Source organism: Triturus cristatus, chromosome 8, assembly GCF_964204655.1.
Source record: "Triturus cristatus chromosome 8, aTriCri1.1, whole genome shotgun sequence".
Taxonomy (NCBI): domain Eukaryota; kingdom Metazoa; phylum Chordata; class Amphibia; order Caudata; family Salamandridae; genus Triturus; species Triturus cristatus.
In genome coordinates this window covers 197,404,022-197,417,819 of record NC_140591.1, presented here as the reverse complement: position 1 = coordinate 197,417,819, position 13,798 = coordinate 197,404,022, and the positions used below count along the sequence as shown (strand labels likewise).

At 42.6% G+C, this 13,798-nt stretch overlaps 1 protein-coding gene across 3 annotated transcripts in view; it reads left to right on the top strand.

Moving 5' to 3' along the window:
- CLIC6 (CLIC family member 6) overlaps window positions 1-13,798 on the top strand; it is a 325,094-nt gene extending 311,296 nt beyond the window's left edge. For all 3 annotated transcript variants that reach the window (XM_085621327.1, XM_085621326.1, XM_085621328.1), the window contains exon 6: window positions 12,015-13,798. In XM_085621327.1, the coding sequence (XP_085477453.1) occupies window positions 12,015-12,176 (162 nt within the window). In that variant the 3' untranslated portion in view covers window positions 12,177-13,798. The remainder of the gene's footprint in view (window positions 1-12,014) is intronic.

Sequence of the window (13,798 nt, the reverse complement as noted above, 5' to 3'; positions counted from 1 at the left end):
TTATCTCCTGTGCTTTCAGCATGCACTGGCATAAGCTTCACCTACACCAGATAAATTGTGCAGCTCCATACTGCTCTGCTAGAATATTAGTCAGGTGGTTCTCAGACGATATAGAGCCTAATGTATTGATCCCATATTTTTGAGTATTTAGCCATTATTCTAAAAGATGCCTGTAAAGAGGTCCCAAAAATAATGTAATTAAGGTCACATGCACATTCAATTCCTTACAAGCGAAAAGAGACCTCTCTACAACCCGACATGCGAAGCTAAGGGTATGACAGCACACTTCAATAGTAGATGTAAATTATTTAAGCTGGCCATTGGGGCTCTCTTTCAATGCCCATTTTAGGCTCAAACTATGCTAATGACAAAACACGTGACCTGGAATTAGGCAAAGAGTTAATTTAACCTAGCTACAATAATGACGATTGCTACTCCATCATTTGTTTCACATTTCTATGAATTGTGTTGTTTTGTTTATTTAAACCTAAATTAAAGGAAAGTCGGCTGCCAAATTCTTAGCTTTGATTACTTTAAAGCAGAACTTGTTCTCCTCCCTATGTGTTCAGTGTGATCCTGTTTTTTGTAGGAATCCCTGCCCCTACAGTAGAGTCTCCCTCTTTTTGCCATTTGTATATCAGAAATACCCATCACACACAATCAGTTGTTTTCCAATTTCCCCAGAATTGGCAGCTTAAATACTGACCCTTCATGTTTACAAGGAGTTAAATAGATCTACTGTAAATGCGAGATAGGTTAAAGGTGTCGCTTGGTGACTAATTACCAAAATGACCTTTGTTTCTGAGACTACCTGGCTTGCACCTTCTGCCATAAGGAGGTGATTAATTCACTTGTTGAAAAAAGTGTAATAATGTAGATGCTTGAGAATGTTGAGATGCTTTCTAGGTTTCTTTTAAGTGTCACAGATTTCTTGGGAAACCTGGCACCTACATGCTACTTGAATATCTTTTATTTTTTCGTGTGCACTTAGATCACAGACTGAATGTGGTTCAAGAGGTTTGAGCTTCTCACCCTTAGAGAGCTGGCTAAGCCAATCACATAGATGATATATGCAAAAAGAACAATTGATGGACAGAATGCAGAACAATGTCATACATTCACCCCAGTACAGAGATCTGAGCCTAAATCCATCGTTTATTTGCTCACCATACCATTCCAGTTAGGACCCAGCCATATGCAAATCAGTCTTGACCCTGCGCCCAATGGGAACAGTCCAGCCCGAACTGCCAGGCCAGGTCCTCACTGGACTGAAAACAAGCATCCTAGGACCGGTTTGGGGGTTTCACCCCGCTTCAGCCAGGATAGCTTTATTCCAGTGGCATGGAGAGCACGGGACTCACGTCTGAGCATACCCGTCCCACTCGGGGTGACAAATGCAAAAAGAACAATTGATGGACAGAATGCAGAACAATGTCATACATTCACCCCAGTACAGAGATCTGGGCCTAAATCCATCGTTTTTTGCTCACCATGCCATTCCAGTTTGGACCCAGCCATATGCAAATCAGTCTTGACCCTGCGCCCAATGGGAACAGTCCAGCCCGAACTGCCAGGCCAGGTCCTCCCTGGACTGAAAACAAGCATCCTAGGACCGGTTTAAGGGTTTCACCCCTCTTCAGCCAGGATAGCTTGATTCCAGGTGCATGGAGAGCATGGGACTCACGTCTGAGCATACCCGTCCCACTCGGGTGACAAATGCAAAAAGAACAATTGATGGACAGAATCCAGAACAATGTCATACATTCACCCCAGTACAGAGATCTGGGCCTAAATCCATTGTTTTTTTGCTCACCATACAATTCCAGTTTGGACCCAGCCATATGCAAATCAGTCTTGACCCTGCGCTCAATGGGAACAGTCAGCCCGAACTGCCAGGCCAGGTCCTCCTTGGACTGAAAACAAGCATCCTAGGACCGGTTTCGGGGTTTCACCCCTCTTCAGCCAGGATAGCTTGATTCCAGTGGCATGGTGAGCAAAAGAATGATGGATTTAACCCAGATCTCTTGACTGGGGGTGAATGTTTTGATTTGTTCTGCATTCCGTCCATCAATTGTGTGTCTTTTGCTTTCTCGCCCTAAGTGTGCCAGGTATGCTCAGACGTGAGTTCTGGGCTCACTGTGCCACTGGAATCAAGCTATCCTGGCTGAAGAGGGGTGAAACCCCGAAACCGGTCCTAGGATGCTTGTTTCCGGTCCAGGGAGGGCCTGGCTTGGCAGTTCGGGCTGGACTGTTCCCATGAGGCACAGGGTCAAGACTGATTTGCATATAGCCAGGTCTAAACTGGGGGTAGCATGGTGAGCAAAAGAATGATGGATTTAACCCATATCTCTTGACTGGGGGTGAATGTTTTGATTTGTTCTACATTCCGTCCATCAATTGTGTGTCTTTTGCTTTCTCGCCCTAAGTGTGCCAGGTATGCTCAGACGTGAGTTCTGGGCTCACTGTGCCACTGGAATCAAGCTATCCTGGCTGAAGAGGTATAAAACCCCGAAACCGGTCCTAGGATGCTTGTTTCCGGTCCAGGGAGGACCTGGCTTGGCAGTTCGGGCTGGACTGTTCCCATGAGGCACAGGGTCAAGACTGATTTGCATATAGCCAGGTCTAAACTGGGGTGGCATGGTGAGCAAAAGAATGATGGATTTAACCCAGATCTCCTGACTGGGGGTGAATGTTTTGATTTGTTCTGCATTCCGTCCATCAATTGTGTGTCTTTTGCTTTCTCACCCTAAGTGTGCCAGGTATGCTCAGATGTGAGTCCTGGGCTCACTGTGCCACTGGAATCAAGCTATCCTGGCTGAAGAGGGGTGAAATCTCGAAACCGGTCCTAGGTTGCTAGTTTCCGGTCCAGGGAGGACCTGGCTTGGCAGTTCGGGCTGGACTGTTAACATGAGGCACAGGGTCAAGACTGATTTGCATATTGCCAGGTCTAAACTGGGGTGGCATGGTGAGCAAAAGAGTGATGGATTTAACCCAGATCTCTTGACTTTGGGTGAATGTTTTGATTTGTTCTGCATTCCGTCCATCAATTGTGTGTCTCTTGCTTTCTCGCCCTAAGTGCGCCAGGTATGCTCAGACGTGAGTCCTGGGCTCACTGTGCCACTGGAATCAAGCTATCCTGGCTGAAGAGGGGTGAAACCCCGAAACCGGTCCTAGGATGCTTGTTTCCGGTCCAGGTAGGACCTGGCTTGGCTGTTCGGGCTGGACTGTTCCCATGAGGCACAGGGTCAAGACTGATTTGCATATAGCCAGGTCTAAACTGGGGTGGCATGGTGAGCAAAAGAAAGATGGATTTAACCCAGATCTCTTGACTGGGGGTGAATGTTTTGATTTGTTCTGCATTCCGTCCATCAATTGTGTGTCTTTTGAATCCACAGATGATAAGCACATAGCTTCCTGACAGTTCAAAGAGTTTTGCTTTAGGTACAGATTTCTAATCTTCACCACAAACCTCAATATCATACAGATGTTAAAGCTGAACCATCACTTTGAAGTCAAAGTTCTGGTATAGATGTTAAGGCTGCCCTAATACCGACTATGTTTAACTGGTCACTTGCCTGCTGGAGAGAAGTTCCTAAACCACCCTACTGCCTTCTAAAGGTTTTATCTTCCCTGAACCCCTGGCCCTTCCTATTTTCAAATCCTATGCTAGTGCAGCATGGCAAACCCTACAGCCGATAATGGTTACCATCAAGTGTGCATCAGAAACAGAATTGTCCTTGGATGCTTGAAAAAGGACCTGTTATCGCCCAAGTTAGCGGTACTCAATTCATCAAATTTGAAAGGATAAAAAGCATTCCCAGTCTCATCGAAGTTTGAATCTGAGACCTGTAGTTTTCCCTGTAAGCATTCAGCAATATGACTAGCCCATGAAGGACACATTACAAGTGCTTTGGAGGGTAAATACTTACCATTCAACTAGTTGTTACTAATGATTTTAATTTGTTCATTAAAAAGTATTGTAACAATGTAAGGTTTATGATACCCCTTAAGTAAAGGTGGTAGGAATACCTTCAGTAGACACTGCTGTAAAGTATCCCATTGCCAAACAAAGAAAAATGAACACTTTCAAGTGGTGACCAGATATATAAAATGTATGAATATTGTTGAAACAATCCTTGCAAAATTAAACCAGTTGAAGCATCTTTCTCCTGTTGCAATAGTAATAGCATCTCCAATAAGAGATTGTAAGAGCTCATGTGGCCCTTTACCTGAACAACGTCACTTTTGAATGATCATCTTTTGTTATAAAATTGTCTTTTTTAATACCAATTCAAGTGTACATGGAGTCAGTTTTGCACTCTGTCACTTCACATGCCTAAACAGAATATGCACTTTGCTTTTTTTACTTTTATTAACTGCTACTTGATTACATTTATAAAATTGATATTTCCTGAAGCCCTTCCGGCTATGTTGGCAGCAGCTACTTCATCTTATCACGATTGGAATATCTACATTTATTAGTAAGGGTACACGCGACCCCCCTTTCATACAATGTTTTGTAATATGTTCAGTCGCTGGGATAAAGCTGCTTTTTATGTTTTTTATAATCACTTTTTAGGTCTCTATGGTTCATACATAGAATGACCACTATATTAGTTATACATGCACTGTTGATCCTTCTTAAATCCCTGGTCAGTTAAATGTCATTGGTATTACATTTTCGTACAATTTCTCAAGTTTTATCTGCTGATGGTTACATTCTTGGTGCTTAAGGTTTAATTTGTTTTGTGTTAGGAACATTTTATAATGCCTAATATTTTATCTTCTGGCATGTCGTTCACAAACAATTTATTGGTTACACAGTCTTGTACTTTTTGTGCTTCTTCCCTATTTTTTTCAGCTTTCTATATCTCAAGCTGCTGTGTACTTATTTCCTTTTCACTGTACGTAATGGTTTTAATTAACTACAAATAAACTTGGCGTGATTTGAAACAAAGAAAATACAGCTGATTGTAACATTTATACCTTAAGGTTAATGCAAACAGTAATTACATTACCACTGGCACTTTTTGCAACGTGAAAACTAAAAATAATAAAGTTAGCTGTGAGCTGACCTTAAAAATGGCAAAGCCAGTACGAAATGCCACTTCTACCTGAAGTGAGATATAAATATGGTTATTACATATGTAATGACGCAGTATTACTGTTTTTTACGGGGGCCCTGTCATTGTGCCTACAGTTAATTCGTAATCCACTGAATCATTTCTGACCAGTAGTTTCTGATAGAGACTTCTATTTGCAGAGTCCTCACATTTGCCATATTTCCTAGACGTCAAACTGGATCTGGAAACATTTTCTCGTAGTTCATTTGTGTGCCGGACGGTAGCACAGTGCAGCTCCGCACTGACTCCGATCCGCTCCAGCAATGATGTGCAAGCCTATAAAGGTGCCACTCGTGCGCGCTGACGTCAGTTCCTTTCTTCCTGAGCTTCTAGATGTGGATCCGGAGATTCTCTCATCCCTCAGAGACTGCTTTTGTCAGCCTTTTCTCCAAATTTTCGACAGTGAGCAAGGGATGTCATACCTTAGGACAACAGGTTTTACGCCCTTTAAGGACTGTCGCAAACATGTCTGTGACATATCTCTATCAGGTTTGCCTGTGATGTCTGAGGTCAGGACACAACCTGAAGGGACTACGCATCAGTGAACCCAGAGGCCCTCAGGGAATGCAAGGCTAAACTTTCTGACGCACAAGAAGACGCAGCGCTGGGACAGCTCCAAGTTGAAAGCTCATTCCCGTTCCCAGAGTTAACAGAGGTGCTTTCGAGGCAGATCTTGGTCCTCCAAGTGCTCAGGCATGCATAAGAAACATAAGTTCAAGCAGAGTTCCGCTCCTTTGTGGTATTCCCACTCCCCTGACAAAGCGCGTGAGTGGTGCCAAGGCAAACAACCATTACAACGTGGTCATTACAACGCACTACCTTTACAACGCAGTCATTACAACGCAACATCCTTTACATCTTATGCCATTACAACGCAGCTATTACAACGCATGCCATTAAAACGCATCATACTGGGAAACAGTACTTTTTACCCCTACACTATCCAACACTTACCCTACTGTTGCACTCACTGGAGTGGGAATAGTATTTTTTACCCATACACTATCCAACACTTACTCTACTGTTGCACTGACTGGAGTGGGAATAGTCATTTTTACCCCACACTATCTAACACTTACCCTACTGTTGCACTCACTGGAGTTGGAATAGTAATTTTTACCCCAACACTATCCAACACTTACACTACTGTTGCCCTAAAAGTATTATGCATTGTAATGGTATGAGTTGGAATGGTATGCGTTGTAAGTGTAGTTTCTAAAAATGCGTTGTGATGGCATGCGTTGTAAAATCATGCTTTGTAACAGATGTTGCAATGTAAAAAACGCGTTGTACAGGTATGCGTTGTAAAATTTTGCGTTGTAACATGTCCTGTTCGGTGCCAATGGTCCCAATCTCACTCTTGAGGTCGGCTGACGTAAGAGCCGATTCCGCAGCTGGTTCCGGCACAACCCAAGTTCCCGGGGCCTTAAGCAATGCCTCGCCAAATTGGAGAGTTTCGCTCAGCCATGATCCGGCTCTTTGGTTCTTTACCGACTCCCTATGGCTCGACTTCAAGCCCCATTGAGCCAAGAGGCCTACTAGCTGGATTACCTCTGACAGGTTCTTTCTCGGCACCATCTGGACCCTTTGTGCAGCTTCTGCGATTGGCTCCACTACCAGAGCCGCCCATGGCACCCATACCCAATCCAGACCCATGCATAGCAATACCATATTCGCCGCCCAATCAGGTGGCCCAAATAGCTTTTCTGATGCCAACTCGACACCAGTCCGAATTTGAATGACGTTCCAACTGAAGTTTCTGCTCTTGTAGAAGTGAGATTTCTATCAGTCTCACTGGTGCAGGGACACCATTTGTCTACGGGTTCACAAATGAGGATCAACACTGTAGTGGAAACAAAATACAAGTTTATTTCACTCATGAGAGGAGTCCCATCATTCAGACACTGCAAGTGCCCGAGGGAAGGGGCTAACAAGTTTAAGTTCTAACACAGTATTTATACATTTTGGTGCATTGTGAAACACATTGAAACCACTTTGTTATGATAAAATGCAAACTGCTAACTCTTGATAAACCCCTACCCAGGTCATCTTTGTAGATAGGCAAGGGAGGTTACAGGCGTTGGTGGGCTCATAGATTAGACATCTGCGTGATCAGGCCTTTCGGCAGGGCTGGGCCTCTACTCTGGCAGGCAAGCATTATCAGCACAACCAGCTTTCAGTGAACACGTAACTTCTAACTTTGCAAAAAGTCCCCGCAGAAACACAAAATGGGGGCTGGTAGACAAAACGGAAGAGGAGTAGAGGCTAACTTAACAGAATACATTTTTTACCGTTCAACACTCTCACCTTACCACCAGGCTGGCAACACTCCTTACATTCTCTTTTTGGCACAGGCTCTGAAAACAATCCTGATCGAGTTGACAAGATTGCTCAGCCATATGCTGATGACAATTGATATGAGGGCTTGCAAGATGCTAGTGGGCTAGACAACTCCACTGAGTCAGCGCTTTTCTCCCCTCCTGTCCCTGCCACGGATGAATCTGCGTCCTACACCATGGGTATGCGTAGGGTGGCTGAAATCTTTGATCTCCAGCTTCTCACAATGGAGATGAAAACCAATGTTCTGACAGAGGTCCTGTAGTTTGGCCAGACTGCTTCTGAGCCTCTCCTTCCTTTTAATGAGGCTTTGTCAGATACCCTCTAGGGGTTTGGGCTAAACCTGGTACCAGCACTCCGGTTAACTGGCAAATTGTGAGATGTCATCGCCCTGCTCTAGGTGACCCGGCCTTTTTGTCACAGCCTCCTTCTTCTGGATGCCCTGTGGTGCAAGCCTCCATTAGCTGAAACAACCCCTACAATTTTCCTACCACTCCACCGACGGGGAGTCAAAGCACATGGACACCTTTGGTAAATGCCTCTTCTCATCTACCAGTTTGGCCCTATGCTCCATTAATACTTTCTGCCCACTAGGCAGCTACACTCATGCCGTCTGGGACAAGATGGCGCAAGTCCTCCAAGGTCTTCTTAAAGATCTTCACCCTGTTTTGTCACAGGCTATTCAGGATGGCTGTGATGAGGCCAAGTTCATGATTCGATATGGCTTGGGCACCACCGACTCCTTCGCATGGGCTGTACACCTTCTTCCTTGACAAGCTGGTTCTGTGTGCTAGGACATCCTTTCTCCCAAAAGTTGTGATGCTGTTACACATCAGCTGGTTCATCACTCTGCCGTTCTATTCTCCACCTCACTCATGAAGAGGGGCTCTATCGCTTGGACTCTTAAAATAGCACTCCGCTTCAACATTGATCACACCAAAGACCATCGGGTGGACGATCAGCTCTTTGTGGCAGTGCAGAAACTTACCATCTCTCTCTGGCTCAAGCTCTGCATTAAAATGTGTTACGCACTGGCAAACAAGCAACTTCTGGAAGGACTTTGTGCCCAGGGCTAAATCTGCTACGTGGCGTCCCAGTCCTAGACATCTGCCAGGCAGCTACATGGGCGTGACATATCAACAAAGAGCTACAGGGGAAAAGTACAAGATTGGGTCAGCCCCCACTCATATAAGTTTTACAACAAAAAGACCCAATCTACTAAGTACAGAAATACTTTCCACACTGTGTAAAGAAGGAATTGAGAAGTATCAAATTAACTTCTTCTAACCCGCTCCCCACCATATAGACTTGTGAGAGGGGTTCCTAATTCACCAGAGTCTGTACTGATATAAAATCTGCAAGAAACTTAAACCAGTGTAGCAATCACTCTGTTAAAAAAATCAATATGTGAAAAAGCCAGTATAATCACAGGGATACAAAACCCACAGCGTGAATATCAGTGAAAAAATGTGTGCAAAACAAGGTAGAACCTCACGTGCGCAACACCACAGCGGGCTGACACTGGTTAGATTATCACCAGTACTGCCACGTTTCTCATCATAGGTTACTACCTTGGGCAAACAAAACTGGGCAAATATACCAGAAAAAAGTAATCAACAAAGGTGAAAATATGTGAACATCACACACCATAGTCCCGAGTTAAAATTGATAAAGAGCCATGGCCACCATCATTTTATTCTTAGCTCATGGGTCAGTTCAAAGGTAAAAAGTGCTGTATCTTAACAGACAGAAAGCCATTTAGCCGACATGTTTCATTGCCTTACTCTTATGGCAATTTCTTCAGGGCACCAGGACTTCATCCACCTTATCAGCACACTTGTAATGAACTATTTGTGACTGCAAAAAACAAAAGGAAAGGTTCTTGCCATTATGCACTGAGCGCCAAAACAGAATACCTCAAGGCCACTGTATTCAACTGTTCACATATATATAAAAAACAACCTCATAGGTTATCATTACCCGTTGTCAGCCAAGGTTTTTCATACCAGCTCGACACCGTGTCAAACAGGCACTATAATTTTTTCAGTGATCCTGTATTTCACAAACCCTCTTGTACTTTGGGCATTCTGTGGAGAAATTAATTCCGATAAAAATTCAACCACATAACAATCGTGTCAAAAACTCATCGTAAATTCAATGACACGGGGAGCGTTTCACGCTTAAACATCCCTTTTGTTACTAAAGCATGTTAACTAAGGATATTTAAAACCATTACCGGTCTCAACTTAGTGTCCCTTATCTGCTCCGAAACACACTCGTTCCGGTTACGATACCAAACGGTATCCGAATTGCTCTTGTCAAGCACTCTGTTCCAAGCCAATGTTCTAATGACAGCCCTGTTGCCCAACCTCACCCTCTAACGCGTAACAGCCTTCAAAGTAATAGTGCCCATTCCTGCATCTCTCACCACTATTGCATCTTACCGCAAAACACTTGCGTCCCGAGCTTCGTCTCAGCCACGTAAGGATTCCCGTGCGTCTACCCAATATACACGCCGGTTCCTACGTAAAGCACGTTTGTTTCTAATTTATTACGTGATGTATGGAGCAAAGGAAGGCCCCATCTTGGAATAAGCAGTTATTCAATGCTTTTCCCAGATAACTCCGGGCACATACCCGACCATAAGGACATCCTACCCTCAAATTTTACCAATTCACAATTTGCTGGTATAAAAATGATTTTTTAGATGTACCAAGAAATTTGCAACCGACCACAACATGTAAATGGTATCATTGGTTTACCCAGAAAATCCACTTACACTCTGCGGAAAGGTCCACATGCAAACTTGAAAGGGTCTTGGTTTACCCAGAAAATCCACTTACACTCTGGGGAAAGGTCCACATGCAAACTTGAAAGGGTCTCAACTGATAGATGGAATTAATCAAGACCATTAAGTCTGGAAATGTAATTTACTTTCCACTATCAACTTTTCAATAATCTTTATTGAGATACCTTTCTATCTCGACAGCCAATTGTCTGTGCCGTCGTAATAAATTGGCAACCCCTATGAAAAAATTTGCGCTTAGCATTCACTGTATTTAAAGCTCAAGATTACATATCATGACCACATCATTTTTTCTGAAGTATCGCAACAAGGCTTATTTCAAAGCACACAGAAATACTCTGCTGACACAAAGGAACAATCACCAGCCTCAAAGGGAAATTCTATTCCATTCAATACAGTCGTTTAATCCGATCTTATCAACACTTGACCGTTTGACACGGTGTCGAGCTGGTACGAAAAACCTTGGCTCACAACGGGTAATGATAACCTATGAGGTTGTTTTTTATATATATGTGAACAGTTGAATACAGTGGCCTTGAGGTATTCTGTTTTGGCGCTCAGTGCATAATGGCAAGAACCTTTCCTTTTGTTTTTTGCAGTCACAAATAGTTCATTACAAGTGTGCTGATAAGGTGGATGAAGTCCTGGTGCCCTGAAGAAATTGCCATAAGAGTAAGGCAATGAAACATGTCGGCTAAATGGCTTTCTGTCTGTTAAGATACAGCACTTTTTACCTTTGAACTGACCCATGAGCTAAGAATAAAATGATGGTGGCCATGGCTCTTTATCAATTTTAACTCGGGACTATGGTGTGTGATGTTCACATATTTTCACCTTTGTTAATTACTTTTTTCTGGTATATTTGCCCAGTTTTTTTTGCCCAAGGTAGTGACTTATGATGAGAAACGTGGCAGTACTGGTGATAATCTAACCAGTGTCAGCCCGCTGTGGTGTTGCGCACGTGAGGTTCTACCTTGTTTTGCACACATTTTTTCACTGATATTCACGGTGTGGGTTTTGTATCCCTGTGATTATACTGGCTTTTTCACATATTGATTTTTTGAACAGAGTGACTGCTACACTGGTTTAAGGTTCTTGCAGATTTTATATCAGTACAGACTCTGGTGAATTAGGAACCCCTCTCACAAGTCTATATGGTGGGGAGCGGGTTAGAAGAAGTTAATTTGATACTTCTCAATTCCTTCTTTACACAGTGTGGAAAGTATTTCTGTACTAAGTAGATTGGGTCTTTTTGTTGTAAAGCTACATGGGTGTCCCTCCATATTTTCACAAAGCACTATTGTCTGGACAGACAAGTCTGTCGAGAAGGTCAATTTGCCTGCTCGGCCCTGTAGGATTTTCTGGTTTGAGTCCATCTACATTCTTAGATAGGGTCTCTACCAGAAAAAGCATTACCGAAGGTAAGTAACCTGTTCATTTTTGCACTCCAACTATGTTGGATGTCTTAACTGGTGGAGAGCATACAATTATGTTTTCTCCAGCTGTTTTTTGTCGCTGGTAGTGATACCACTGTACCAGCAGAAATATATGATTATAGTACTGCTGAGATGATATTGCCACCAGATGAGTGTTACCGGAGCTGGGTAATTTACTGTCAGAGTTCATTAGCAGCGATGCTTATACCTTTAAAAAGTTTTTCTTTTATTTCGAACGTTGTGTAGAGCTTTCTCTACAGGTTTTTTTCAACATTTCCCACCTGTCTCATTTTCTCTCTGTATATTCTTTAGGTGGTGGCAAAGAAATACAGGAATTTTCTAATCCCACCGGAATTTACCGGAGTGTGGAGATACTTAAGCTGCGCCTACGTTAGAGATGAGTTTGCAAATACCTGCCCAGCAGAACGGGAGATCGAATTTGCATATTCAGATGTTGCCAAGCGAATGAAGTGATGGAAGGGCTGAAAATGTGTCCTTGCCTCACATTCGACATGAACAAAATGTCTTCATGGAAGTCGCACTGTTTTGTGTATTGTCTTTCTCTACCCTGTCGCCAAACCAAATTATAGTGTGCGGTACATGTTACTCAGAAGCATTTTAGAATTGAAAGGTTTGTTTGTCAAAAAAGTTTGTAAAATTGTTAGTGATTTTCTGAGATTGTATTCTTTTGATTACCCTGATCTTTTCCTTAATCTGATGCAGTAGGGCATCATAACCTCATTTGATAAGTTAAACATGTTTTCCTTGGTCACCCCCTTCATGAGTCCCACTGGATACTGCATCAGTATTCCTTCTCCCAAAATGATCAGTAGTCCAGGTTTTTTATCACTCCAGGGTGTGTAAATACGTTGGCACTACAAATAATTATTGAGGGTCTCCTGATAAATGGGGAATTACTGCAGGATTCGGGAATACCACACCTCTCTCCCGGGCTAATACCCCTGCTTCCAGCCTGTTTCCACTGAGGGATTTCACCTGCTTTTTGCTAATGAATCTTTGGGAGGAAATACGGGAAATGCAGTATTGCTGCATTCCAACTAGTTCCTGCTTTGACCAGAAACATTGAATTGGAAATGATATGGGACCCGTGATTAAGTCGATATTTTATATTCACTGTAAGGATGTAGACAAAATTAAATTATTTTCTACCCTTTAAGAACATTTCTCAATTTCCACACAGAGCACACGGTTGCTGGAAAGCGGAGAAACCACATTCAATTATAGAAAGTACCATAGTTTAATGGTCGATTTCTCCCCTTTTTTTTTTTACTCTGACCACAGTGCAGTTTTTGTTTGGTTTCTCTTCCCGAAATTCTGAATTAATATGATCTAACCTGGATTCTGCCTGTTTCACATTGGCACAGCATTGGTAGGTAATCAATCGTTGCTTAGTTGACCTAAGCTGCCAACAGTTTGTGAGACAAGGCATAAACCTCTACCTACCTGGGTAAAGCTAGGACCTAATATTGTGATGCCAAATCTATCTGAAAACACAATGTTGCCTCAAGTTCACCAGAACCATGTTATTAAATGGTTTGGAATTATATATTGTCTAAGTCTAAAAAAAAGACCAGACTTAGTTAGTGTGACAGACATACAGAAGATAACGTATATTTGATTTGATGTACATATAAGCAGTTTGTTTTCCAAAAAACGCAAACCCAGCAGTATAGACTTGAATTTCTTCGATTTGTGCCTGAAGTTTAACATTGTGAATACTCTTTGAACGCTCTTTATTTTGATGCATATTCGTTTTGTCAGTGTTACTTTTAAGAAAATGTACACGGTTACACAAAGGTCAGGAGGACAAAGATTGTCAGAAATAGGACCAATAAGGTGCACAGACCAATTTGTCCCACTATCTGCTATTGAGTATGCATATTTTTTTCTGCAGAATGTGGGTCTAAACACAACCATTTTTTTAAATCGCATCTTTGAACATTGAGCAGAATCATTAACGAAGCACTCTATACATGGCACTAACTATTGCTTATATGTTAAAGAAAATATGCAATCAGTATCCTCTGTTCATCTGCCTTACATATTTAAATAATAAATCGTGTTTAAAAATACAA